Below are 25390 nucleotides of genomic sequence, written 5' to 3' on the forward strand. Positions count from 1 at the left end.
TACACCTTTCTTGGCTGCTACTTCGAAGCACATCTGTCCTGCGTGCTGCACAACAACATTGAATATTTAGTATTTACTGCTGTTTACACTTAGCTAGATTAATGTGATGGTGTTGTGTTTAGTATGTTGCTTTGTTTTTTTTTTTGCTTGTTTTCTATTCTTCTCTCAACAGGTGATCCAGGAGATTTTTTTTCTCCCCCCCTTTCTCACTGTCCCTCTCCCCTTCTGTTTTTCCTTTCCTTCCTCTTTCTTTCTCCCTTTCCTATCCCTCACTCATGTCTGTCCCGTCTGTAACATCTGAAAATAAAATATAATAAATAATAAAAACAAAGATCGACCAAATGGACCAATACGGCAATGCCACGATGATCCATTTGGCAAAGTAAATCCATTGGGTATCCTTGTTGGTCTTCAGACAACAATTCTGATGGCTAAAGAACCAAATGGGACAGGCGAAAAAAAAAAAAAAACAAAAAAAACAAAACAAAAGTTGTATCCAAGATGGCCGACTTCTAAATGGCCACCATGGTCGCCGCCCATCTTGAGGAGTTTGCCCCTCACATATACTAATGTGCCACAAACAGGACTTTAATATCACCAACCATTCCCATGTTGTTACACTGTATCCATAGAAATGGCCCACCCTGTACAATGTGTTTGATGTATGAAGCTAAAATTTCAGCGTGCACATTATAGCCGCTCAAACTTTGGACCGTAACATTTTTGTTCAAACTTTGACGGTCAAGAAGAAATGGAGCGACCCCGAATATTTTCACCTCGGTGCTTCCTGTCTCTTGCTCTTTTGTCACTTCCCACATGTGTAGTTATTGCTGCTCACTTCCTGTTTTATTTTGGTAGTCTCTCCTGGCCTTGATTCTTATCACCTGTGTCTCCCTGTGTGCAGGATTCAGGCGTTTTATTGTCCTGACTGGAAACTTTTACAGACAGTCGAGAAATGATCCACAAAGAGCAGAAAGAACTCCACATCCAAAATACACCAAATATACAAAATCATGACACGTAATCCTGCAGTAAAAAAATCACTACTGTGTGTAAAAACCACTAAAACGGTGCGGGGATGGCTCCGATGGCACATAAAAGGATTTAAAGAGGTCGTGGCTCCTCCTGACCTCTGCTTCCACATCAGCCACGGCCCAAAGTGTTTCTGTTGCTCCCTCCGGTATCTGAGCGCCTGATGTTGGACTGCAGTCCAGGGTGAGATTCTCTGAAGTCAGAGGACTAATGATGATGTCCTCTGTGAGTTTAAGGATGTGCCTGTTCGCATGCTTGGACAGTTTGGACTTGTTATTTTACAGCTTAAATAAAGGTTTGCTTGTGGTTCCCATCAGCACACACAGCACAGCTCTGCCTGAGCCTGACTCTGGACTTGATATTTGCTGTTCATGGGCGTCACTTTGGTTATCTGTCAGGTGTGTGCTGACCTTCTGACTGCTTCAGGGATCAATAAATAAAACCAATAACATCAGGATTGCAGGTAGAGAGTCGCTGTGTTTATCTGCGGCGTTTTTCCTTTGAGTGTCTCCTGCACGTCGCTGCTCTGTCACCTCGCCACAGATGGTAATGATTAACTGTCAGGATGTTTACCTGCAGAGTCGTGTCAGTGTCGGACGACACCAGCAGCACACGCCCGACAACAGGCTCCTCCTCCTCTCACCTGAGAGATAACCACCCATTTCTTCTAACAGAAAAACAACAGTCAGCAGGATTTTATTTTGAAAGGGCCGCTATCAGACAGCAGGTTTAGAGAAGACCTGACACGAGGAAATCAGGTTTCCTGTTTCAGAAGTAGTGATGGGCTTTCCGTCTCTTTTTAGAGAACAGGGTCTTCAGGTTGTTTTGTTCCTTTAATTAACTTATTACCAACAACAATATAAAATTAAGCAGAAAAGGAATTACTAATGTAAAAAGAAAAAACGTGGTTTTATTTATATATGTTTATATATAAATGTATATGGTGGCCCCTAGAGACAAAACACGTACAAACTCCAAAACACATTTCTAGCATGAACTGAACTTCAAAGCAGAGCTACTAGATCACTTAAATGACACAATTGAAAGCATGTGTGTATTGTTTGTGTATTTATACACAGGCACTCATATATATTCAAATAATTTAAAAAAAAAAGTTCATGTACCTGTTATTACCACCAAGTTGGTACTTGCTGGCTTGTGTAGCCTCTAGGTAACAAAAGCTCAACACTGCCCCCTAGCATCCTGGAGCACTGCTGTTGTGTTTTGTACGTGTTTTGTAGGGGCCACCGTAATTATACTTTATTTATTCACTCCACATAAAATGTAATAAATAAATCATATAATACAAAAACCAACTATTTAAAATTTCAGCTTTTTCCTTTTAAACAAATTTAAAGTGAAACAACACAAACACAGCAAACCACAACACAATTAAATATAAATTATAATATGAAAACAAAAAGAAGATGCATATTCTCTGTCATATGGACCTGCATGAATAAACTTTCTGAATCCTTTATCATCTGCAACTGAAAATAGTTGTGGATGATTACTATACCTTTCTAATGTGACCTTGTTGTCCCTGCTCTCTCTCTCCCTCCCGCTCTGTTCCTGTGCTACTGCGAGTGTAACTACCGCCCCGCCCCCCTCTGCCCAGCGCAAAGCACAAGGCTCGCGTGCGGAGTGAAGCGGAAAAAAAGTGCGAGAGAGAGAGAGAGAGAGAAAGAAAAGAAAAAACATGGCTCCCAATAAGGAGCCGGCTCTAAGAGCCGTTTAGTTCGCGAGCGACACATCACTATTCAGAAGTGGTGAAGACTCTGTCCTCAGCCTGGAACAAGTTTATTCCTCTTTCATGCAGCTGATATCAAAGAACCAATCAGAGGCCTTCATCTGCTCGCACACTGAAATCTTAATGAACTGTATTTATGATCAATCAGTGATCGATGTGAGTTTAATGAAGCTTCAGACCCAGAAACACTGATCAGCGATCAATCACTGCATCTGTCCATCACTGTAATCAATCGCAGTGATAGAGACAAACCCGAGGAAACTAAGAGCGTTGATGCTTTTAATGGAGGCTGCAGAGCGTGAATGTGTGCAGTTATCAAACATGTGGATCACATGGATCACACGTCCACCAGAAAACTGAATCTGATCTTTATCTTCAGTTTATGGCTGAATCTTTAAAGCCATGGACTCCATCTTTCTTTCGAACGTGGCTCTGCTCTTCATATACTCGTAGCCATGGTGAATCCTGGTATCGGCCTGGTCTGTTTTTTTTTTTTAAAAAAAGCGTTTTTTTTAACATGAAGGGGATCTGTGGAAGGTTTATCCCTCCTCTCGCCCTGTGACAGCAGGGACAGACTCCAGATTCAGATTACTCAGTAAAAAAACATAAATCAAAACACAGGGTCAGGCTAGGAGAGAAGAAACTGGAATTTGTGACATTATAGTTGCAAGTTCACAAAAACACACACACACACACACACATTTTCTGTTTAATATTTCTTAAATATTTCTTTCTTGTAAATTTCCATTTTTAAACTCGCTCTGTCTCCTTCTTCTTACCCCAGCCTATATCTTGACAAAGGATCACAAATTTCCTCCAAGGAAACACTAGATTACCACAGAGGCAACTGTAAACAGCACAGGTAACGGGAAAGAGACAAAATGTTTGTACACAAAAAATAACAGCAAAGAGCTGGGAAAATCTTTAAAAACCAGAAAATAACTGCACACAAATAAATTACAGATAAATAATGAATGGCTACAAAGGGTATAATAAAGTCACATAAGTACAACAAAAAGAAATACAATTTTTAAAGTAAAATGTTTACGTTTTTTAAGCGCCCCGTGTCTGTAGTACCACACTCCGCCCAGTTGGTGGCAGTGTGTTCACCGAAACTGCTGCACACGATTAGTACCAAAGAAGAAGAACAGAAGGCCAGTACCTGCGGTTCCTGAGTTGAGCGCAAATAATAGAAGAAAGCAGCTCGGTGAGGAGGTTTGGGAGCTGGTTTTGAGGGAAATATGACGCTTATTCCGATCATTGATCTATCTGAGTTGAATATATATTGCTAATGGTTTTCTTTAATCCGATTTTTGGCGTTACGAAGCATTTCCGAGCCGTTTTTGTCTGTAGCGAACTTTACACCAAACCCCGTTCAGAAATCTTTTATTTAAGACATCCCGTGTTTTCCAGAAAACACCCAACACACATAGAGCACGACTTCAGTTATGTTACATACGAGTATTGATTCGGAACTTTATATCCAGTATGTTATGACCGCGGTGATCGAAATGTTCAGACTATTTGTGCTTTGTGAAGTGTTCACCGTCATTAAAACCGCCTTAAAGTAGACGTTTTTTAAATGAGGTTTTGTATGTTGTAACTAAGCGCTGCTGTTTGATGCTCCACATCCTCACAGGTTAAATCATGTCCGCTGACCCCAAGATTGCGGAGCTGCTCACTGAGCTCCACCAGCTCATCAAGCAGACACAGGTCAGTATTGATCCGCTTCCTTTGTGATTGATCAGGTCAAGCTTTGATCACATCCTAATTACCTGCACTCGGCCCGCTTCAGGAGGAGAGGTCACGCAGTGAACACAACCTGCTCAACATCCAGAAAACGCACGAGAGGATGCAGACTGAGAACAAGAGTGAGTGTCAGCAGCTTTGAGCACATGTGCTGAATTTGTCGTGTGGTCCTAAACGTGGACGTGTGTCTCCTGCAGCTTCTCCGTACTACCGCACCAAGCTGAGGGGGCTCTACACCACGGCCAAGGCAGACGCTGAGGCGGAGTGCAGGTGAGAGGCCACTGAGCATGACCTTTAACCTTTAAATATCATGGTGATCTCACTTATATGTTATACAGGAGACTTCCAGTCTCAAGCTTGTTACTGTTTTGTTTAAATAAAGGTTATACAAATGAAAAAATAAAGGGGGACAGATGCATGAACACCATGACTGAAGCGCAATAAGCAGTAATTTCCTCTGAGTACAGACTGAGACTCTGTTGGAGCCTTTTTAATGACATCATGTGACCAGTAATATGGCTGCTGTGAGGTCACTGCACGAACAGGCGGCCCAACAACCTGAGCTCGGGTTTCCGTTCATGTCGCCTTTCTAGCCTGTTCGTTTTCACATTTCTACTAAGAGTGAGTGAAAATCACCTTTTTCTTCTTCTTTTGTGTCTTTTCCTTCCGCCTCTCAGCATTCTGCGTCACGCCCTCGATAAGATCGCAGAAATCAAGTCTTTGCTGGAGGAGCGGCGGATAGGTGCGTGTCCGGTATTCGGCCTCTCACATCTGCAGCTGGACTTCCTGTTTCATGTGACACAAAACTCACCTGTCTGTCTGTCTGCAGCTGCAAAGATGGCGGGCGTTTACAGCGACAGTGACCCTCCCAGGAAGACGATGAGGCGTGGCGTCCTCATGACGCTCCTCCAGCAGTCGGCCATGACACTTCCTCTGTGGATCGGGAAGCCGGGGGAGAGGTAGGTGGTACTGCCCCAACGCCGGTGGCCACAATATTGGGCTCTAGTGACGTCCCCACAGCGCCATGGAAACACCTCAGATGGTGTTAAAGAGCAGCTTTGTGTCCTCGCCCAGGCTTCCTGTGAGGTCACGTCTTTATTTCAGGCTTTTATGCGTTTCTTTCACCATCACGTTAAACGGTGGTGGTGAGGCATCTTCTCTTTAAAAACGAGGACGTCACGTTTATCCACCGAGTGTCTCTTCTGTTCCCGCCATGAGCAGCGAGCGGCACCGGCTTGTCGGTAGCTTGTACCCGATGCTCAGGTGTGCTCCGGCTGACTTTCTGAGGTAGCATCTTCTCTGTGACTCCTCCCTCTCCAGCCCTCCTCCTCTGTGCGGGGCGACCCCTGCGAGCAGTGACTACGTAGCCAAACAGGGAGACAAGGTGGCGGCGAGGGTGAAGAGCGTGGAGGGCGACGAGCAGTGGATCCTGGCTGAGGTGGTCAGCTACAACCATTCCACCAACAAGTAAGAACACGTGACCGTTTGTGGCGACGCCTGCGTGGTGTAATGCGATCATCAGCCTCTGACGCCTCCTCTGCTCCCCCTGCAGGTACGAAGTGGACGACATCGACGAGGAGGGCAAAGAGTGAGTTCCTCTTCGTTATGTTCTCTGACAGGAACAACGTGAAGGGCTTTCACGTTGAAGCTCGGACCGCAGCGAGGCTTTGTGAGCGAGGCCGAGTACGACTCCCAGCTTTAGCCAGAAGCAAGTGTTTATAGGATTTTACATCTGCTCTGGTTCTTCGTCTCTTCTCAGTGTTTTCCTCCTCCCGCTTTTCCTCGTCGTCTTTCTTCTTAGAGTCGTTCTCGTGCTGCAGATTTTTGTCCCTTCGCCTGTTTTTCGTGGACTTTCCTCCATTTTCAGTTTCCATCATTATTCAGATCAGTGTACAGACGTTAAAATCAGAGGCTGGTTTATATGGGACGGTTTAAACCTGATTGCCACGCCTCTGACTCATTCATGAATGCAGTGATTGTGGGCGGGGCTTGTATGTTTCAGCGCGCGAAACGTGTGTTGATCTTGTCACAGAGGAGTAAACTGTGCCGGGTCTGTGGGAGAATCTCAGCAGCTTGTTCTCTAAAAGTGACAAATCTGCTCCTCCTTCTTCTTCTTCTTCTTCTTTGTTTTCTGAGCGAGCAGGCGGCACATGCTGAGCAGACGGCGGATCATCCCTCTGCCGCAGTGGAAAGCCAACCCGGAGACGGACCCCGAGGCGCTGTTCAGTAAGGACCAGCTGGTGCTGGCCCTTTACCCTCAGACCACCTGCTTCTACCGAGCGCTCATCCACACGCCGCCGCACAGGGTGAGGTTTTATTTTGACAGGCGCGTCTGTGACGGGTCAGCCTCGGCTCAGGGAACGCCGATTAATAAAAGTCTTTTCATGTTTTATCCTCTATGAGTTTATTCTGTGTAACGTTTATTCCAGAGTCGTTATAGCTTCTGCATAGACTGTAGATAAAAGATGCACGTGGCCACTGTCACGTCATCCTCTGGTTTCCAAACATTCGTGTTTTTGTTACTGTGACGTTGGCTTTTGGCGTCGGAAGTGATGGCGCGCCGACTTAGAGCCAAAGCTGATCAGCAGCTCGCCGCGGAGGAGGGTGGGGGCCGAAAACCACTGGGTGATGTCACAGACACTGCTTCCATCTTCTCTGTACAGTCTGTGGGGATTGACTCATTGTAGGAGCCTCTAGTGGACATCAGAGGAACTGCAGCTGCTTCAGCCGCAGAGACAGAAACTGTGACTGAGAGCTGTTAATAAAGTGTGTGTGTGTGTGTGTGTGTGTGTGTGTGTGTGTGTGTGTGTGTGTGCAGCCTCAGGACGATTACTCGGTGCTGTTTGAGGACACGTCGTACCCTGACGGTTACTCACCGCCGCTCAACGTGGCCCAGCGCTACGTGGTCGCCTGCAAAGAGAACAAGAAGAAGTGAGCGGCGGCGGTGGGACCAAACGTCCATGTTTATAAGAACACGTGTTCCTCAGTCTGATGCATGTATCCCTGGGACTGATGTTGTTTCTTGTCAGCTCTCATCAGAGTGGGATTTGTATTGATCAGCTGATCAGATGTTGAACAGCAGGAAGCACTCGAGGAAGAAGAAAAAAACGTTTTTTTAATTTATTTTCAGGAAGTAAAAAAAACTCATTCATGTTTTATTCAAACTGTTTTGTTTTTTTACGTGTTCGTGTTTGTTGTTTAAAAAAACTGTGCACAGGTTTGTGTCCACGTCTCTTCTCTTTGTGTAAAACTGAGCATGACTCCAAAGTACAGACGCACAGGAAGTCGGTGAAACACACGACTCTCGTTTGAAACTAAAAGCTGTGACACGTGGAAACGTGATCTGCACGAGGAGCAGAAGCAGGGTACAGGTCCTGGGGTCACCGTCCTCGGGTCATGCTTGGACTTCCAGCTGTGTTTACTTGAAGGTTAAAAGAAAACCAGGTGCTTCAGTCAGATTAATACACGACAATCAATAGAATCAGAATATTCGTCCCTAAGTAAATTATGTGGGTTACAGTTGCTCCAGGACAGCAACAGACTGAACTGTTTAAACCATACAATATGTTCAGAGTTTACAAATTTAACAGAGAGATGACATAAAGCTTTATTAGTCCCACATGTTGGTCACTGCCAAAAATATTGTGGCCAAGTTTAAGAGCAGCAAGAGTTCAGAAAAACAATAAGTTAAAAATAGAATAACGTGCTACACAACAAGAGTAAAATGCTTTGTCATAGTAGGAAAAATTGCACATCAGGGAGACAGCTACAACTGTGTGAGTCTGCACAGGTGTGGTCATCTGCAGAGACCGACAGCAGCTGGAAGGAAAGACCTGTGAAATCTCCGTCCCACATCGTGGGTGCAGCAGATGAAGGAGCTGCTCAGGGTGTAACTGTGCATTAGTTGTACAGGGAGATGGCCACAGGCAGGAATGACTTCCTGTGTCATTCAGTGGTGCATTATGGGTAATCTCAGTCTCTCACTGAACGTGCTCCTGTGGCTAGCCAGCACGTCACGGAGTGGGTGGGAGGTGTTATCCAACATTGTCTTTGTCTTAGACAGCACCAGCCTCTCCGACACCACCCTAAGGAAGTCCAGCTCCGTCCCCACAACATGACTGGCCTTGAGGATCAGTTTATTCAGTCTGTGGGGGTCTGCGACCCTCAACCTGCTGCCCCAGCATGCAGCAGCATAGAGGATCGCACTGACCGTAACAAAAAATCCTGAGAATTGTCAGACAGATGTTAAATGACCTCAGCCGCTTCAGAAAATAGAGCCGAGTCTGGCCCTTCCTGTAAAGTGCAGTGGTGTTTTTAACCCAGTGTATGTGTACTCTGAGGTATTTATAGTCCTCCACATGAAGAAAGTTCTTTTAATGTGCTCCTGGCAGCACGAGGAGCCCACGCACGTGCTCCTCTCTTTATTTATTTTAATGAAGCATCTGAAACATCACACAAACTGTCAGTGTGCAGTTTGGAGGACGACAATCTCCAGCTTTGTTTTCATTCACACTGATCTCAGGAACGTAGTGTTTCCATTTCATATATTACCAGATATTAATGAGATTTTGTTGTATTTGTTATTTTTGTGATATTAAAATATTATATGAATTTCTCTTAAATTCACAGCTTGTTTTATAAGTTTGTCCATGTTTAAATGAAGTGTTTTTAATTCTAGTAAACTCACCTGTTTGTTTTTTCCACATAAATTCCATACTCTAAAGTACTTTAATTTGATCTTGTTCTTATAAGTTTGGGAATTTTTCTTATAATCCTTCAATTTTCAACCTTTTTTCCTCAAAAATATATTTTTGCTAGTTTTTTTTTGTTCTTGTAAACTGGACACTTGTTTTTCTCTGCAGAAAGCAGATTTTTCTTTAAGTTTTTTCTCCGAAATTCCAAATAACCTTGAAAATACTGAAACTGGTTCCTTAGTTTTTCCTTCAGTGTGTCTGATATCAGTTGTTGTTAGTTTGCATCTACAAGTTTTACAGTTACGGATCCACTAGAGTCCTTGAAGGCAGCACTGCCGCTACTGAGGCAGAATATCCCACAGTCCGTGAATGTTGCGGCGCCCCGCGGAAAGAAACAAACATGGCGGAAGCGGTGAGTGGGTGACAGGTCTGCTGGTGCTTTTTTAGTGATGAAACGTTACTGAAATCATGAATGTTGTGTTTAATTAGAAGGTTAGGGGCCTCCTGATTAGACCTACAGGAAGACGGAGGTGAGCAGCTTTGGCGGAAAGTCCGTTTAAATCGACTAACTGTGCGTTAGCGCGACGTTAGCTAACCTTAATCAGAGCGCTTCAAAATAAAAGTCAGGTAGTTTCGCTTTCTTGTTTCTGCCGATGGCGTTAAGACAACAGAAAAACTGCGCCGAGGATCGCTGAAAGCTTTTTGCGAGGTTAAACTACAACCCAGCTCTGCTTTTAAACAAATGTAATCACTTTTAAACTTCTTGTTGATGTTTGGTTTGTTTTGGGGTCAGTTACGCAAAACAACAGACGGTGCACTAGACAGGGGGAAATACCAGTACAGGCAGGTGGAGAGTAGCGCGAGGGGGAAGAAGCTTTAACGTGGTTTGAAGACGGAGGAGGCCGAGGTGAAGATGTTGGACAGCAGGGACAGGATCAGAAACGAGTCCATCAGAGGGACAGCTCAGAGTCAGGGAGGCTGAGATGGTCTGAGCATGTGCGGAGGATGACGATGGAGCTGCAGGGCTGGAGTGACAGAGGAGTGTGCTGGGATAGGAGGAGGCACATGAGCTGCTGTGGTGATCTCTGCAGGGAGCAGCAGGAAGATTCACTTTTAAACTCAGTACTGTGACATTTCTGTGTGAACTTTGGGGCTTTGAGGAACACATGCTTTCACATGCCACTTTATTAGATACATCTGTGATATTTAATTAAAGCAGAAGAATCAAACACTTTTATCAGAGGAACCTGGCGTGATGGTGGTGGAGGTGTTTAAAGTCAGCAAAGTGTTTTTAAGCAGGGTTGACTGCTGAGCCTGAGCATGCTGCTCCCACTGAGCACTGAAGTTAAACTTTAAATAAAGCTCTTTTTACTAACGGTGTTTTTTAGCTTTAGTTAACTGTAGTAACGTTGGTTCAAGTGGTTCTGGTCGTCCATCTTCTTCGTCTTATCCGGGGCCGGGTCGCGGGGGCAGCAGCCTAAGCAGAGGAGCCTGGACTTCCCACCTCCCCAGCCACCTTCTCCAACTTGTCCGGGGGAACAGCCGAGAGATATAGTGTGTCCTGGGTCTGCCCCGGGACTACTCCTGGCTGGTTTTGTCTAGTGTAGACTTTATGTTTGTATCTTAGTTAACAAAAATATTTTGTTGACATCTAGTTTTATTCGTAGTTTAGTTTTAGTTAACTATAACCCCAGTCCTGTGCTGCCTTACGTTATAGAAGTGTTCCTAATATTTTGCCCCCTGGTGTCTGTTGAAGGCGTCTCGTGCTGGACGTTTCTCTTACTTCTGTCTCTGTTCTCAGGTTCACAGCAGCGACGTTCCACTCCCAAAGCCACCGCCAAAGCGCCGACGCATCCTCGACCCGTCAGCCATTGTCCCCGTGCCCATCTACTCCAACAAGGTAAGGAGCCAATAAGAGCCATGGAAGCTTGTTTGGATTAAAGTGAGCCGGACAACATGGACCAAGAATCATACATCACACTGTATCTCTGAGCTTCAGCTGTCAGACTTCAGAGGAGCTGGATTCTGTCAGAAGAAACTCAGTAAAATACATTATGTGGGGTGATATGGTACTACAAGGTCATTAAGATAAGATGGGGCCTGATTATTTAAGACCTTGTATGTGAGGAGCAGGATTTTGAATTCTGGATTTAACAGGAAGCCAAAACAGGAGAAATCTGCTCTCTTTCTAGTCCCTGTCAGGACTCTTGCTGCAGCATTTTGGATCAGCTGAAGGCTTTTCAGGGAGTTTTTAGGACTTCCTGATAATAATGAATTACAGTCGTCCAGCCTGGAAGTAATAAATGCATGAACTAGTTTTTCAGCGTCACTCTGAGACAGGATATTTCTAACTTTAGAGATGTTGCACAAATGGAAGAACGCAGTCTTACATATTTGTTTAATATGTGCATTGAAGGACATATCCTGGTCAAAAATGACTCCACGGTTCCTCACAGTGTTACTGGAGGCCAAGGTAATGCCATCCAGAGTAAGAATCTGCTTAGATACCATATTTCTAAGATTTTCAGGGCCGAGTACAATAACCTCAGTTTGATCTGAATTAAGAAGCAGAAAGTTAGCGGCCATCCAGGTCTTTATGTCTTTAAGACATTCCTGCAGTTTAACTCATTGGTGTGTGTTATCTGGCTTCATGGACAGATAGAGCTGGGTGTCATCTGCATAGCAGTGTAAATGTATGCTATGTCTTCTAATGATGCTGCCTAAGGGAAGCATGTATAATGTAAACAGAATTGGTCCTAGCACTGAACCCTGTGGAACTCCATAATTAACCTCAGTGTGTGAAGAGGACTCTCCATTTACATGCACAAACTGGAGTCTATTAGATAGCTATGATACTTTAATCTATCAGCTGTTCTTGTGATTTTCCTCTGTGAGTCAAATTGAATTGAAAAACATGTAAAAAAAAATTGTACATATATATAAATGACGTGTCATGCATTCCTCAGACATTAAGCTGTGATTCACTGTAGAGCAGTGCTGTGTCCCTTCAGTGGGAGGGGCTTAAATACATCTTCATGCAACATCAACCTGTATCACATGAACTAGATTGTCCTGATCCTGTGTTTTGTGTCTGCAGGTGAAGAGCAGTCTGCAGCTGAAGCCGACGGCAGCACTGCTCACTGAAAAGACCAACACAGGTAACAGCTGACGCGCTTTTATCCACGCTCAGAGGAGCGGGTGATTTTCTGGCTTTAACCACTTCCTGTCTGTGAGCAGATGACGACGCAGACGACAGTTTGTTGTTGGAGTTTTCATCTCGAACCGAGCCGGTGCATTTCGTCACCCTCAGCGACTCCGAAGATGAACACGTGCAGAAGAAGGCGGAGCAGCGGCCGTGAGTCAGAACCCGCATCGTGCCCGAGCTTCCGAACTTTAAGCCGAGTTTAGTTTGAATTCGTTGCTGAGCCTCTTGCTTTATTTCAGAGACGCCGTGCGCTGTCCGTCCCCTCCTCCTCCAGAGAGTCCCGTACAGAAACAGTCCAGGGCGATGAAACAGAAGCTCAGGTGAGTCCACGTGTGTGCTTCCTGTTTCGTTCTCCAGACACATCCGCTAAAGATCAGCGCTGGCTTTGTTTTTGTTTCCCGCCTCAGTGAGATCGACCGGAAGCTCCAGGCGGTGAGCTCCCTCCTCTCTCCAGAGCCTCAGGGCGGCCTGTCGAGACGGCGCCGAGGTCCTCCCATGTCACATCCTGAGTATGTGCGCGTGGACGACGATGAGGACGATGACGTCATCATCATGAGCCCGGAGCCGGAGTCAGAGAGCTCCTCAGTGCGAGAGATCCCGCTTAAGATCCGCTGCAGGACTGAGATCCACAAGATCCCGGTGCTGTCGGTACGTACAGGTAACAGCAGCGCAGGTTAATAAAAGGCCACTGTGCCGCGTTTCAGCAGGTGTGTTAAGCTCCGCCTCCACAGCAGTCAGAGTCACATTGATTGAGAAGTACTGACCCGGGGACCAGACACCCAACCCAGAGGATTATGGGCCCTTTTAACGTAATGTATGTTTAAGCATCCTGTCAGTTATTGATTGATTGATTTTCTTTTTTTAGTCGACGCCTTTAAGCGATGTGGTGACGCAGCTGTCTGTCATCCTAAATGTCCCGCCTCCTCGCCTCCTGCTGCTGAGGGAGGAAGAGGAGCTGCCGACGAGCGCCACCATCAGCGAGCTCGGCCTCGGCATCGCCGACATTATAGGTGAGTCCCAAACGCAAAGAGCCCCTGTTTGCAGTTTGTCCTCCGCACGGCGTCACCGTGGATTTTAAACAAACGCTCAACAAGATCCGAGGTCGATTCCACGGGTTCAACTGGTAGTTGTTGTATTTGCTGTTCACTGAAACTCTCAACGTGAGGTCCAGAGAGATGCTGGTGAAGGTGGGGGAGGTCATCATCAGGGTGAAGGACCAAAACAAGCCAATCAAACGGTACGAGAGACCAAATCACCAATCAGAACAGAGCGAACGCACCGAGCAGCTCAGCAACAGTAAAAGACCAGAAAACATTTAAAGTGCAGGAGGACAGAAAAACTGCTTCAGAGGTGTAACCACCTCCATCAGCGACACAATAACAGCTCCCACCGTCCTGAAGCTGTCTTGGTGTGCAGCTCGGTGATAATAAAGATTAACTGGCTCACTGTGTTGAGCAGGGGACTCTTATGTTGAAAGGGTTCTGCCCAGCACCGTTTCCTGTGTGTGGCCAGAGGGTGATATCAGACAAAGAAGGATTATTTTGAACTGTGATTCATGTGAAGCTGCTCTGATGGAGTCCCAGAGTGCAAAATGTTTTCTTCTTTGTGTGTTCAGAGTGTGTGGTCATGGCGGCGGAGGATGGAAGCCAGTCAGACGGTGATGGCAGCATCATCACTGTGAGGCTGCAGAGCAAAGACAGAGACTCTTCTCAGGAGTTCTCTCTGCACAGAGTTCGTACCTCCTCCTTCTCCTTGTTTCTCACAGCAGGGCGTTAACGCCGATGATGTAATGACGCCGTCTGTTTGTTCCTCAGGAGGCGCCGCTGAGGTCCATCTTCTTCCAGTACGTGTCCAAGATGTCTAACAAGGATCAGAAGAAAGTGCGCTTCCATTTCGACGGCTCCAAAGTGACGGGCAGCCAGACGCCGGCGCAGCTCGACATGGAGGACGGTGACATCATCGAAGTCTGGGTCTGAGTCGCCCACTTCAGCTCTACGGTTTATTTAAGCGTCACTGCGATCATTTCAGAGGTCACTTTATTGTCAGGTGCTGACGATGGGACACGGACAAAATGACAGCAAAATCCAAGCGCACCAATCAGGTCTTTAACCTTTCTGTGTCCACACTGAAGCCACTTCCTGTTTTTGTTTGTGAGTATTATTTTTATGAAAATCAAATAAAAGCAAAACAAGCTGACCTCACATTATTTGCATGAGTGAGGTCATGATGAAAAACCTCCACCTGTAAAGGGCAAGAACATGGCCGCCCTGGAGGCTCAATGTGAATGTGGAAGAGTACTGTAAATAAAAGATGGACACAGTTGGTCCTGAAAGGTGACGTTTACAGTGTTTGATGAAATGTGAAGGAAATGACCTGTTGGCTTTTTTGGACGTGATGATGTCGGTGACCGTGTAGGAACAAACAAATCCGGTCACAGACTCACTGCCCTACAGTCGCTGGCACCGTGGCAACCACCGGTCACTAAGGAAAAAAGTGTATCCCCCAACTGGTCGGCAAAAACCTCGCGATTGCTTCAGTTGCTAGCATGTTGCTGCGGTTCACCCTTTAAAGTAAAAGGTGTGTCAGAAAATGACCAATTTATGAGAATTTCTTTATTTTCTTTCACAAAAGAGAACGAAAAGCCAAGTTTAGCAAAAGCTTTTTTATGTCTGCATTAAAGTCACCATTTCATTATTAAAAGTGTAATTTTTTTAAAGGGAAGTTTTGCCAACAAAAAAAGTTCAATTTTATTATTATTATTATTTAAATTCATTATTTAAGAAATGTTTGTTTTTATTTCGGTTTTATGAGAAATAAAGTTACCAAAAACAAATCCTGATTTAAAACATGAAAGCGGACATAAGCAGCCTCCGCCCAGTTTTACTGTTAAAAAAATAGTGTTTCTATCAGCGGGTGGAGGGGGACCCACTCTGCGTCACTTCACGGTTGGAGATAAATCCACGGAACGTTACTGAACCACTATCAGCTTCTCCACCCACTCACATCACGGCTGATCGCGGGATTGATTCTGTCACGTGAATTTCGGTAAGCGGGTCATGGCGTCATGTGAGCGGAAGTGGCCGTCAGAGGTGTCATGGCGCCGGGAAAGAAGCGTCTGTCCTGGAGCGTCGGGCTTTAAACGCTTCGTTGGCGTTAACGTCTCTAACCCGGCGCACGGCTCGTGTTTCTGTTTGACGGCGTCAGGATGGAGTCTGTCACGAGCTCTTAGCTTTGTGAGAGGAAGTGAAGATTTGGAGCAAAGAAGAAGAAGCGCCAGCCTGACTCATCCTCACAGGTAAACAACAACAGCGGGCCCACAGACCTGGGGCCCGTTCTTCGTACCTCGCTAAGTAAGTTAGCCGGATTTGACTGTTGACGATTTCGCGTGATCCTGGATCGTTCGGTTCTTCGAAGCCCATCCGGGACTTGCTGTCATAGCAACAGAGCCGTAAGCGTAAACCTGCTCGGGAGCAGGTTTACTTTATGTAAACAGGATTAGATCGCGGCCACTCAGGTATTTCCGCTTCATGTATACGAAAGCAACAGCGATATTTTACCACTGTTGTACCATAAATAAATAACATCAATGTAACTAAAGACAATGCAGCACCTGATCCATTTATTGATTTCACACAGATACATACAGGTCATTTCCTAAAAAAGGGAAATGTACTATTAACATTCTATTCCATGTATTTGATTATTTCAGATGTAATTCATATTTCAGAGTAGCAATTGTAAATTACTTCGTGTAATCAAGATGAGAGACCACGGCTATAAAAGCGAAGGTGGATTTGGGAAGCCTGTCGCAGCCATGTCCTGTCCGTATACGCGAGCCACCCATTGCGGAAGGTGCAAGATTGATAAGGAGAGTCCTCAGAATTCAGCGTATATTGCGGGACAGACAGGATCCTTTAGCTCAGCGCGACAGTGTGCTCATTGAGAGATATCGATTTTCCCGTGAGGGTATTATTTACTTAACCAACTTGTTGACGAGGGGGTGCAGGACCACCACCTGTCTTTTTTTCCTCTGCCCTTTTCTTGGTTGCTGTTATAAACAAACAAACAGATTATTTCAGGGTCTCTGTCCAAGAGACGACAAGCAATATAAGTGATAAATATTACCATTCTGTAGAATATTCTTATATTTCACTTTTACTTGTTCCCATGTTCTAGTGGGTCCTGTTGTGGCTCTAATGTGAAAGGGGATATAATATAACATATTATAATATAATATAATGTAATATAATATTGGATAATATGGTGTGATATGATAAATCTACCCTACCACCTACTGGTGTTGGCCAGAGGGGCCGATGGCGCAATATGGCAGCCTCGCTTCTGTCAGTCTGCCCCAGGGCAGCTGTGGCTACAACCGTAGCTGCCTCCACCAGTGTGTGAATGTGAGAGTGAATGAATAGTGGCATTGTAAAACGCTTTGGGTGCCTTGAAGAGCGCTATATAGATCCACTCCATTATTATTGTTATTATTGAATTACTTACGAGTTTAATTTGTCAGCAACTTTCTGCCAGCCCTCTCTCCTTGCTTTTGCAGCCTTTGCAGTGTTCCCTTGCGTTTTAATTAGACTGAAACTCCTAAAATCCCTCACTCAAGAGTTCTTGCTCTGCTGCCGAAAAATACCGAGCGCGCTCCTTCGACATTTTCGCCGACCAATCAAAGGGTTGCCGATCAATGTTTCTACTATCGATGCGTAGCCCCTGTTGGGCCACCCAGTGATCTCACATTACTTCATCCAGCTGTACTAATCGTCAACAACAGGTGTGTTCGGGGAACCGGAATAGCGAGCTCAGAGTTAGCGCGATGATTTGATCTTGGATGTGTCATTTGATCTTGGATGTAGTAAGCGACGTACGAAGAACGGGCCCCTGCTCTGCAGAGGTCCATTTAAAAAACAGTGAATTTAGGGTGGCTTTGATTTTTCCTTATCGGAGATAATTAGATTTTACTGCTCCTGACTCGTTTATCAGCGCTGACCGCTCGGTGATTTACTTAAAGAAGCCTTCAAGAACTTATCATTTAATCTCCGCTAAAACAAAACGCGTTTAAAAATGTAATCAAATGTTAACCGAATTTATCAGCAGAGGTTTAAAATGTGCTCTGAAAAATCTCAGCTGATAAAAAAGTAACATAAAAGGGTTTTTTTGCATGTTCTTTGGGCGATCGTGGTTCAAGAGTTGGGAGTTCGCCTTGTAATCGGAAGGTTGCCGGTTCGAGCCCCGGCTCGGACAGTCTCGGTCGTTGTGTCCTTGGGCAAGACACTTCACCCGTTGCCTACTGGTGGTGGTCAGAGGGCCCGGTGGCGCCAGTGTCCGGCAGCCTCGCCTCTGTCAGTGCGCCCCAGGGTGGCTGTGGCTACAATGTAGCTGCCATCACCAGTGTGTGGATGGGTGGATGACAGGTTGTGTAAAGCGCTTTGGGGTCCTTAGGGACTAGTAAAGCGCTATACAAATACAGGCCATTTACCATTTTACCATTGGTGTTCGGGCTTTGCTGCGCTGCCTGGCTGTACCTACATTTCCTAACTCTGTAATAAAAGAGCCGAATTTAACGCAGCACGCATTAAAAGGTATTAAACCACATTTCAGGTCAATATCATTAACTGTTATTATCTTTGATGGCAGAACAAACACAGCTGTGATGATTACGAAGCGAGTTTTAAGACCTTTAATCTTCTTTGAGCCTTTTAAAAGTTAAAGTTCCTAATTGGGAACACGTTGAATGGAGATCGGAGCACAGTTTAAACACACTTTAAACATTAATATTGAATTTATGTCAAGATTCCTGAGAACGTGTTGAAGCTGAATGACGTTTATTAGCAAAATAGAAAAAGTGTGAGACATTTGAATGGAGTTTGGTGCTGTGCTCGCTCTCCTCTCCTTTAACCTCGTCAGCTGCTGCCTTGTTCAAATAGCCTTTTGTTGACTTGTGCACGAGTGCAGAGCAACAGCAGCACCCTGGTATTGATGAGGATCCAATCATCCACTGATCAATAAGATGAGCAAAGGGTCACCTGGACATGTCTTATCTTTATTGGAGTCACTTAACAGGAGCACTTCCTTCTGTATGAAAGCAAAACATCAGCCTGAATCAAATATGAGCTCATTTAAGAGCAGTAAGGATGGACGACTGGTGCTGAACAGAGTCCAGGGTGGTGGACTGTTTCAGTTTATTTGCATGTAATCATAGTCATAAAGCCAGCATTCAGTTCCACTCCTCTGATGTCCAAGTGCCTTTATTTGAGCAGAGGGAGAGATGGACCCCCTCAGAGTCGCACTTTTAATTCAATAAAGTCAAAACAAAAAGAAAAGAGCGGCAGAGCGTTTGATGTTCACCGTGTCAGCAGATTGTGCTCGTGTAGAGCGTCACATGGCCGCGGTTTCACTCGGTCAGCTTCTCCTTTCTCCGCTTCTTCCTCTTCTCCTGCCTTCATCCTCGGAGCTCCTGCAGAGCTTTCTGCTGCCGGAGCAGGTTTGCGAGTACGGCGTCATGTGTTCACCCGGAAGTTTCAAGAACCTCACCAGTAGATAAACTGGATTTTCCAGCCACTTTTCAGCGTTCACCTCCTCTGCATGTGGAAACATGAACACCACCATTTACACAAACTTCACATGGTTTCACCTTCTTTGAAGACGCGTTTGCACTTTTAGGCTTCATACACATATTAACTGTATCCATGTAGTTCTGCTCTGTGAGCAGTATAACTGCCAACGAAGGAAGAACATCGCGTTCGACGAGCTGTTCATGGAAAGCAAACATTTCACACTCGCTGTTGCGTGACTTTGTCACTTCCTGCTGTCTGCTGCAGGTGAGCGATGTCTCGATATCAGTTTGGAGTCACACCTGTTTGAGCGATCCTGCTAACAAACGGACTGAACCACCGGTAGAAGGAGGATTTAGTGAAGCGTCCGTCTGGCAGAGGACCCAGAACGGGGCCCTGTGGCCCCCGCGGGTCAGTGCGACCGATCAGTGAGTAATAACTATCTGATCTCTCTCCAGCGGCGGCCATGTCTCGAGGCGAGCCGATGTCGGACTCTGCTCCGTTCTTCTCCTCTGACAGCGAGGCGGAAGGTCCGGAGGATCAGGGCACCGCGACGGCCAATCAGCAGCCAGATGAGGAGTCGCCCAGCGGGGTGTCCAGAGGCCGGGCGTTGGTGATCGTCTTCGTCCTCTGCTACATCAACCTGCTCAACTACATGGACAGGTTCACCGTGGCAGGTACGCTGCTGCCGGGGACGTTTGTTCACATTCACGTGAGCGATGCGTGCGAAGATTCACGTGTTGGTCCAATGCATGCGTGGAAGTTATTTCTGTAACACCTGCTTCTGATGCCAGAGGTGCAGGTGAGTGAAATATGAGTGAAGTAAATGACGTTTGTTTTGTCCACCAGGTGTTCTCCCTGACATAGAGCACTACTTTGGGATCAGCGACACAGAGTCTGGCTTACTTCAAACAGGTAAGGAGGAGAACTCCACCCCCTCATCATGTAGCAGGACTTATGTTTCATGAAAAGAAAGTTTTCTTTCCATTTTCAGCACAAATGTTGCTGCAGACAAACACGATGAGCTGCTAATGGTTATGGTCACGTGTTACTTGACTGAGCGTCAGACTAAAGAATTTGTGCCCGTTGTAGTGACGGCTGTTTTTAGAGAACCGGCTCTTCAGGTTGTTTTGTTGCTTTAATTAATTTATTAACAACAACAATATAAAATTATGCACAAAAGGAATTATAATGTAAAAAAAAAAGTGGTTTTATTTATATATGTTTATATATAAATGTATACGGTGGCCCCTAGAGACAAAACACGTACAAACTCCAAAACACATTTCTAGCATGAACTGAACTTCAAAGCAGAGCTACTAGATCACTTAAATGACACAATTGAAAGCATGTGTGTATTGTTTGTGTATTTATACACAGGCACTCATATATATATTCAAATAATTTAAAAAAGATTGTTCATGTACCTGTTACTACCACACACCAAATCCGATCGTTGGTACTTGCTGGCTTGTGTAGCCTCTAGGTAACAAAAGCTCAACACTGCCCCCTAGCATCCTGGAGCACTGCTGTTGTGTTTTGTACGTGTTTTGTAGGGGCCACCGTAAATATACTTTTATTTATTCACTCCACATAAAATGTAATAAATAAATCATATAATACAAAAACCAACTATTTAAAATTTCAGCTTTTTCCTTTTACAAATTTAAAGTGAAACAACACAAAACACTGCAAACCACAACACAATTAAATATAAATTATAATATGAAAACAAAAAGAAGATGCACATTCTCTGTCATATGGACCTGCATGAATAAACTTTCTGAATCCTTTATCATCCACAGCTGAAAATAGTTGTGGATGATTACTATACCTTTCTAATGTGACCTTGTTGTCCCTGCTCTCTCTCTCCCTCCCGCTCTGTTCCTGTGCTACTGTGAGTGTAACTACCGCCCCGCCCCCCTCTGCCCAGCGCAAAGCACAAGGCTCGCGTGCAGAAAAAAGTGAGAGAGAGAGAAAAAAAAAAACCCGCTCGCGTCGTTCACTTCAGAGAGTTGGCGACCGACACATGTCTGGCACGTTGGTAGAAGTGGTCTTCATGTTGGAACCATAAACGAACCTAAATACAAACCTTCTCGAGTGCACCTGTGCTGTGGGACAGGGTTTTCCTGTCTCACAGTTACTGGTAAATACTGACTGCAGTCACATGACCACAGGTGCTCTTTGGTCACGTTTTCAGGTGTTTCACTTCCTGACTCCAGCTCTCACCTTTGTGCTTCCTTCCAGTTTTTATCTGCAGCTACATGTTCCTGGCTCCTGTGTTTGGTTACTTGGGCGACAGGTACAACAGGAAGTACATCATGAGCGGCGGCATAACGTTCTGGTCGCTGGTGACACTCGCCAGCTCCTACACGCCCAAAGAGGTGAGATAAATGTTTGAACTCAGGAGGAAAACTTTTGTGAAGGTTTGAATGTCCACAAACGCACGTGTTCTCCTGCCGCAGCACTTCTGGGCGCTGCTGCTGACTCGAGGCCTGGTTGGCGTCGGCGAGGCCAGCTACTCCACCATCGCCCCGACCATCATCGCCGACCTCTACGTGAAGAGCAAGAGGACCAACATGCTCTCCATCTTTTATTTTGCCATCCCTGTCGGCAGGTAGCTGCAGACGTGTTAACGATGATCCAGAAAGTGAAAACTCAAAATTCTAACTAAATTAAATAATTAAATATTTATATTATTGGTGTTTATTAAATCGCACCTGAAAAATCCATGTCATTAAACTTCCCTCGCAGTCTTTGTTACTACATTTACTATTATTAATCATTATTATTGATATGATTAAATATTCAGTGTTCTGTTTGTATCGTTCCACAATTTTTGCTTTAAAAGTGACTAAAAATAAAAATATTTATGTGGTTAGCATGAATGAACTTCCTGGGAGTTTTCATTGTCACACAGGAAGTGCGAATAGCTGACCTCTCTTTGTCTCCTCCTCCCGTCAGCGGTCTCGGCTACATCGTCGGCTCGCAGGTCAGCAGCAGGGCGAAGGACTGGCACTGGGCGCTGCGGGTGAGCCAGGCAAACATCTGCTGCAGCTGTGTGGTCTCCTGCTGTTTCCCCCAGCTGATGAGCGTTTGCGTTGTCCTTCCTCCTTCAGGTGACTCCGGGTTTGGGGCTGATCGCTGTGCTGCTGCTGCTGTTTGTGGTGAAGGAGCCGAAACGAGGAGCCGTCGAGGCCCGACCCGAGAATCGCCTGCACCAGACCAGCTGGCTCGCCGACCTGCGCGATCTCAGCAAGAAGTAGGTCACCGCTATTCTCAGAAGACGCTCTGGCCTCAGCTTATTTCTAGGCTCAGAATATAAAGTCGCGTTCGACAGAATCTCCATCACTGATCACATCGTCTCCATCCATCAGTCAGAAACATGCATGCATGCTGCAGTGAGCTGCGGTCTCGTCCTGATGGGAGAGGAAGGTTCTGGTCTGCTGTTCGTGGGCTAAACAAGGACACAGCCAGCTCGTTTCAGTAATGACCGACTCAAACTACCAAGCGCAAATGACCGGGTCAAAAATGAGCAAACGCGATGAGGGCCTGAGTAATTGTGTAATTGCAGGTTTTAAATATGCGGTTCCCTCTGAACACAGCGTGGCAGCTCAGGCCAAGGGAAGCCAGCTGAGTCACGTTTCTGATAGGAGGGTGAAGTCTTCGGTTAGAGGGCGGAGGAGCTGTTCTCCGGGTCAATCTGACGGGTCGGCTTATAAACCTGAAGTCTGAGCAGCTTTTAGGTTCCCATCAGATCTCGACCCTGTGAACAGACGCCTGTGGGCAACATCCACGACTACTCCCAGTGAACAACACGATCCTACGTTACATTTCTTCATGGCGCATAACGGACTGAATACTGAGACTCTGAAACAAAAGATTGATATCTGACGTGTGCGCTGCTGAGGAAAAGCACACAGATGCTGTTGTGCACACTCACCCACTCACTGGGTTTAATAACGGGACTCTGCTCCCTCTGACGGGCCGCGTCCAGCTTGGTTCTGGTTTCGTCACAGTGCTGTAATACTGGGATATGAGGATGAGGACTCAGTGAAGGGTTAGAGGGCAGAGGAAGAGCTTTGCTGTCACGTTCACACGATGATTCACTTAAATACTCTCCTCCCCCCAAAACAGCCGAGCTCACGCCGTTCTGTCACGGCGTCTCTTTGGTAAAGCCATGCCGTGGTTTTAATGCTTTGACGTTCAGCTGGTTTCCATCTCTCTCCTCCGCAGCCGCAGCTTCATGTTGTCCACGTTCGGCTTCACGGCCGTGGCGTTTGTGACGGGCTCTCTGGCTCTCTGGGCGCCAACGTTCCTCTTCAGGGCGGCCGTCTTCAACGGGGAGAGGGCTCCCTGCATGGAGGCTCATTGCGAGTCCTCAGACAGGTAAACGTGACTCTACACCTGAGGTGGGCGGGGCGGGCGGTTACTTGTTAAATTCGACCTCGATGGAGGAATGCAGCATCCTGATGGTTTGGGGGTTTTTTTTCTCCTCAAGTCTGATTTTTGGGGCCATCACCTGTGTCACCGGCGTGCTGGGTGTGGCCAGCGGCGTGCAGGTGAGCCGACAGCTGAGGAAGAAGACGGCCCGAGCCGACCCGCTGGTCTGTGCCGCCGGTCTGCTCCTCTGTGCACCGTTCCTCTACCTCGCCATCATGTTCGCCCAGGCGAGCACCGTCGCAACATATGTGAGTCCTGCATAGAATCGCAGCCACCCGTCCACGCACCTGTCCACGCATCTGTCCACGCACCCGTCACCATTTAACGTCCAGCCTCCATACATGCATCCATCTGAGCAGTCAGAGGGTCGTGGGAGGTGTCAGTGTTTGAGTTTCAGCATTAATCACGACACAAAGATGGCTGACACACCTTTAGAACAGCTCCACCTGCTGGTTGTTCGTTGATATCTTTTCTGTTCGTCCCTCCAGGTCTTCATTTTCTTCGGGGAGACGTTCCTGTCCATGAACTGGGCCATCGTGGCGGATATTCTTCTGGTGAGAGATGTCTCCTGTTGGACTCGAACGCGAACTTCCTGATTACTCACAGATAGCTCGTGATGGTGACATGAAAAAATAAAAATAATTGAAAGCAACCAAATGAATTTGATTACAGCTAAATGTGATTGGCTGATGCAGAATCTAAAATGCAGAATTTACAATATTAAAGAAAGTGAAGACGACGAGTGATTCTCCGTCTGTTTCAGTACGTAGTCGTCCCCACTCGACGCTCCACAGCCGAGGCTCTGCAGATCGTCGTGTCTCACCTGCTGGGAGACGCAGGAAGTCCCTACCTGATAGGAGTGGTACGTACACACACACACACACACACAGGCTGTTGTTGCTGACTGATGATCGACGTCCATCTTGAACATTGGCCCCTCCTCTTCCTGTGTCAGATCTCCGACTCTCTGAGGAAGAACGACTCCTTCCTGTGGCAGTTTCGGTCTCTGCAGTTCTCCATGCTGCTCTGCGCCTTTGTGGCTGTGGTGGGCGGAGCTTTCTTCCTCGGGACCGCAGTCTACATCGAAAGAGACCGCGAGCGAGCCGAGAACTACGCCCCCACAGGTGAGACGCCCCTGTGTGTTGTGCTCGCAGCTGATTGGAGGTGAAATTGTGACATCATTTCTGCCGTGACTCCTAACACTTGTCGTGTTTGTTTGTTTTTAACAGATGAGCCGATCGTGGTGCCGAAAAGCGGGCGCTCCACTCGGGTTCCGGTGTCCAGCGTCCTGATCTGAGGAACCTGGCGGAGGTTCTTCGCCACCTGCGGCTGGTTGTGTCTCACCTGTCGGTGTCGCAGACTCTCTGCCGTGCAGAAACGCTTCAGGACACTTTTTATTTTTGCAGATTTGATTACTTTTTATAACCTTTTCTGCCAGGAAGCGTGTTCTTCAGCTCGCCTCTCGGCTCGGCGGCCACGTTTCAGAGCGCGTATGGCGTCGAGACTCGACCGAAGCTGCTCCGTGGACTTTACTGACCCCGCTGTCATCACTCAGCAGCTGATCTGTGATCAGCCCGGAGGCAGAAAGACGGATGACGTCGTGCTCTCGCGTCTTTCCAGCAGAAGCTTCGTTAATCACTTTGATAAGCGCGTTTGAACTGTTTTAGTTAGAACACTAACTCTCTCCTGTTTCCTTCAGCGCCTTGACCGTTTCACCTCTCATGGTTTTAAAGAGCCTCTATTTGAATCCCACGTCGGCCCCCGACCCCAGGCCTGACCCCTGACCTCTGACCCCATCCCTGGACACTGTAAACATGTAATTTTAAATTTTTTTGAAATGTTTTTATTACATTTTCCTTCCAACATGACTGACACATGAAAACTGTCCGTGGCGACTCTGACTCCATGGTTACGGTTGTCGTCCCCCCCCCCCCCCGGAGGAAACGGCTTTTCACTG

The 25390-nt window shown here is 46.3% G+C and overlaps 3 protein-coding genes across 3 annotated transcripts; all 3 read left to right on the plus strand.

Annotated features, from left to right (window-relative positions):
• The first annotated feature begins 3905 nt into the window (after nt 1-3905).
• Nucleotides 3906-7747, plus strand: sgf29 (SAGA complex associated factor 29). The gene is made up of 10 exons (XM_080905684.1): nt 3906-3989; nt 4422-4495; nt 4578-4653; nt 4729-4801; nt 5209-5273; nt 5361-5490; nt 5852-5998; nt 6084-6119; nt 6675-6837; nt 7350-7747. Exons 2-10 carry the CDS (start codon nt 4430-4432, stop codon nt 7464-7466), a joined length of 873 nt encoding a protein of 290 aa, XP_080761810.1. The 5' UTR covers nt 3906-3989; nt 4422-4429; the 3' UTR covers nt 7467-7747.
• Nucleotides 7748-9580: 1833 nt separating this feature from the next.
• nfatc2ip (nuclear factor of activated T cells 2 interacting protein) lies at nt 9581-15021 on the plus strand. Its single transcript, XM_080905679.1, has 9 exons — nt 9581-9637; nt 11027-11125; nt 12323-12383; nt 12463-12580; nt 12670-12750; nt 12838-13078; nt 13296-13440; nt 14046-14161; nt 14245-15021. The coding sequence occupies exons 1-9, from the start codon at nt 9626-9628 to the stop codon at nt 14404-14406; spliced, it is 1035 nt and encodes a 344-aa protein (XP_080761805.1). The 5' UTR covers nt 9581-9625; the 3' UTR covers nt 14407-15021.
• Nucleotides 15022-15502: 481 nt separating this feature from the next.
• spns1 (SPNS lysolipid transporter 1, lysophospholipid) lies at nt 15503-24869 on the plus strand. The gene is made up of 13 exons (XM_080905672.1): nt 15503-15725; nt 19449-19667; nt 19840-19905; nt 21238-21374; nt 21456-21607; nt 21955-22021; nt 22110-22252; nt 23227-23379; nt 23492-23681; nt 23922-23987; nt 24197-24295; nt 24389-24557; nt 24663-24869. Exons 2-13 carry the CDS (start codon nt 19457-19459, stop codon nt 24728-24730), a joined length of 1521 nt encoding a protein of 506 aa, XP_080761798.1. The 5' UTR covers nt 15503-15725; nt 19449-19456; the 3' UTR covers nt 24731-24869.
• Nucleotides 24870-25390: the final 521 nt, after the last annotated feature.

This window comes from Rhamphochromis sp. 'chilingali' (assembly GCF_963969265.1).
Source record: "Rhamphochromis sp. 'chilingali' genome assembly, chromosome: 15".
NCBI lineage: Eukaryota > Metazoa > Chordata > Actinopteri > Cichliformes > Cichlidae > Rhamphochromis > Rhamphochromis sp. 'chilingali'.

What these genes read in the sequence shown, in the direction of transcription:
- sgf29 (XM_080905684.1), top strand. Translation starts at nt 4,430, where the DNA reads ATGTCCGCTGACCCCAAGATTGCGGAGCTGCTCACTGAGCTCCACCAG. An exon ending in GATGCAGACTGAGAACAAGA is followed by an intron (nt 4,654 to 4,728) that starts GTGAGTGTCAGC and finishes TGTCTCCTGCAG; the next exon opens with CTTCTCCGTACTACCGCACC. An exon ending in GACGCTGAGGCGGAGTGCAG is followed by an intron (nt 4,802 to 5,208) that starts GTGAGAGGCCAC and finishes TCCGCCTCTCAG; the next exon opens with CATTCTGCGTCACGCCCTCG.
- nfatc2ip (XM_080905679.1), top strand. An exon ending in GCGATGAAACAGAAGCTCAG is followed by an intron (nt 12,751 to 12,837) that starts GTGAGTCCACGT and finishes TTCCCGCCTCAG; the next exon opens with TGAGATCGACCGGAAGCTCC. An exon ending in AGGAGTTCTCTCTGCACAGA is followed by an intron (nt 14,162 to 14,244) that starts GTTCGTACCTCC and finishes TTTGTTCCTCAG; the next exon opens with GAGGCGCCGCTGAGGTCCAT.
- spns1 (XM_080905672.1), top strand. Translation starts at nt 19,457, where the DNA reads ATGTCTCGAGGCGAGCCGATGTCGGACTCTGCTCCGTTCTTCTCCTCT. An exon ending in CATTGCGAGTCCTCAGACAG is followed by an intron (nt 23,380 to 23,491) that starts GTAAACGTGACT and finishes TTTCTCCTCAAG; the next exon opens with TCTGATTTTTGGGGCCATCA. An exon ending in CGAGAACTACGCCCCCACAG is followed by an intron (nt 24,558 to 24,662) that starts GTGAGACGCCCC and finishes TGTTTTTAACAG; the next exon opens with ATGAGCCGATCGTGGTGCCG.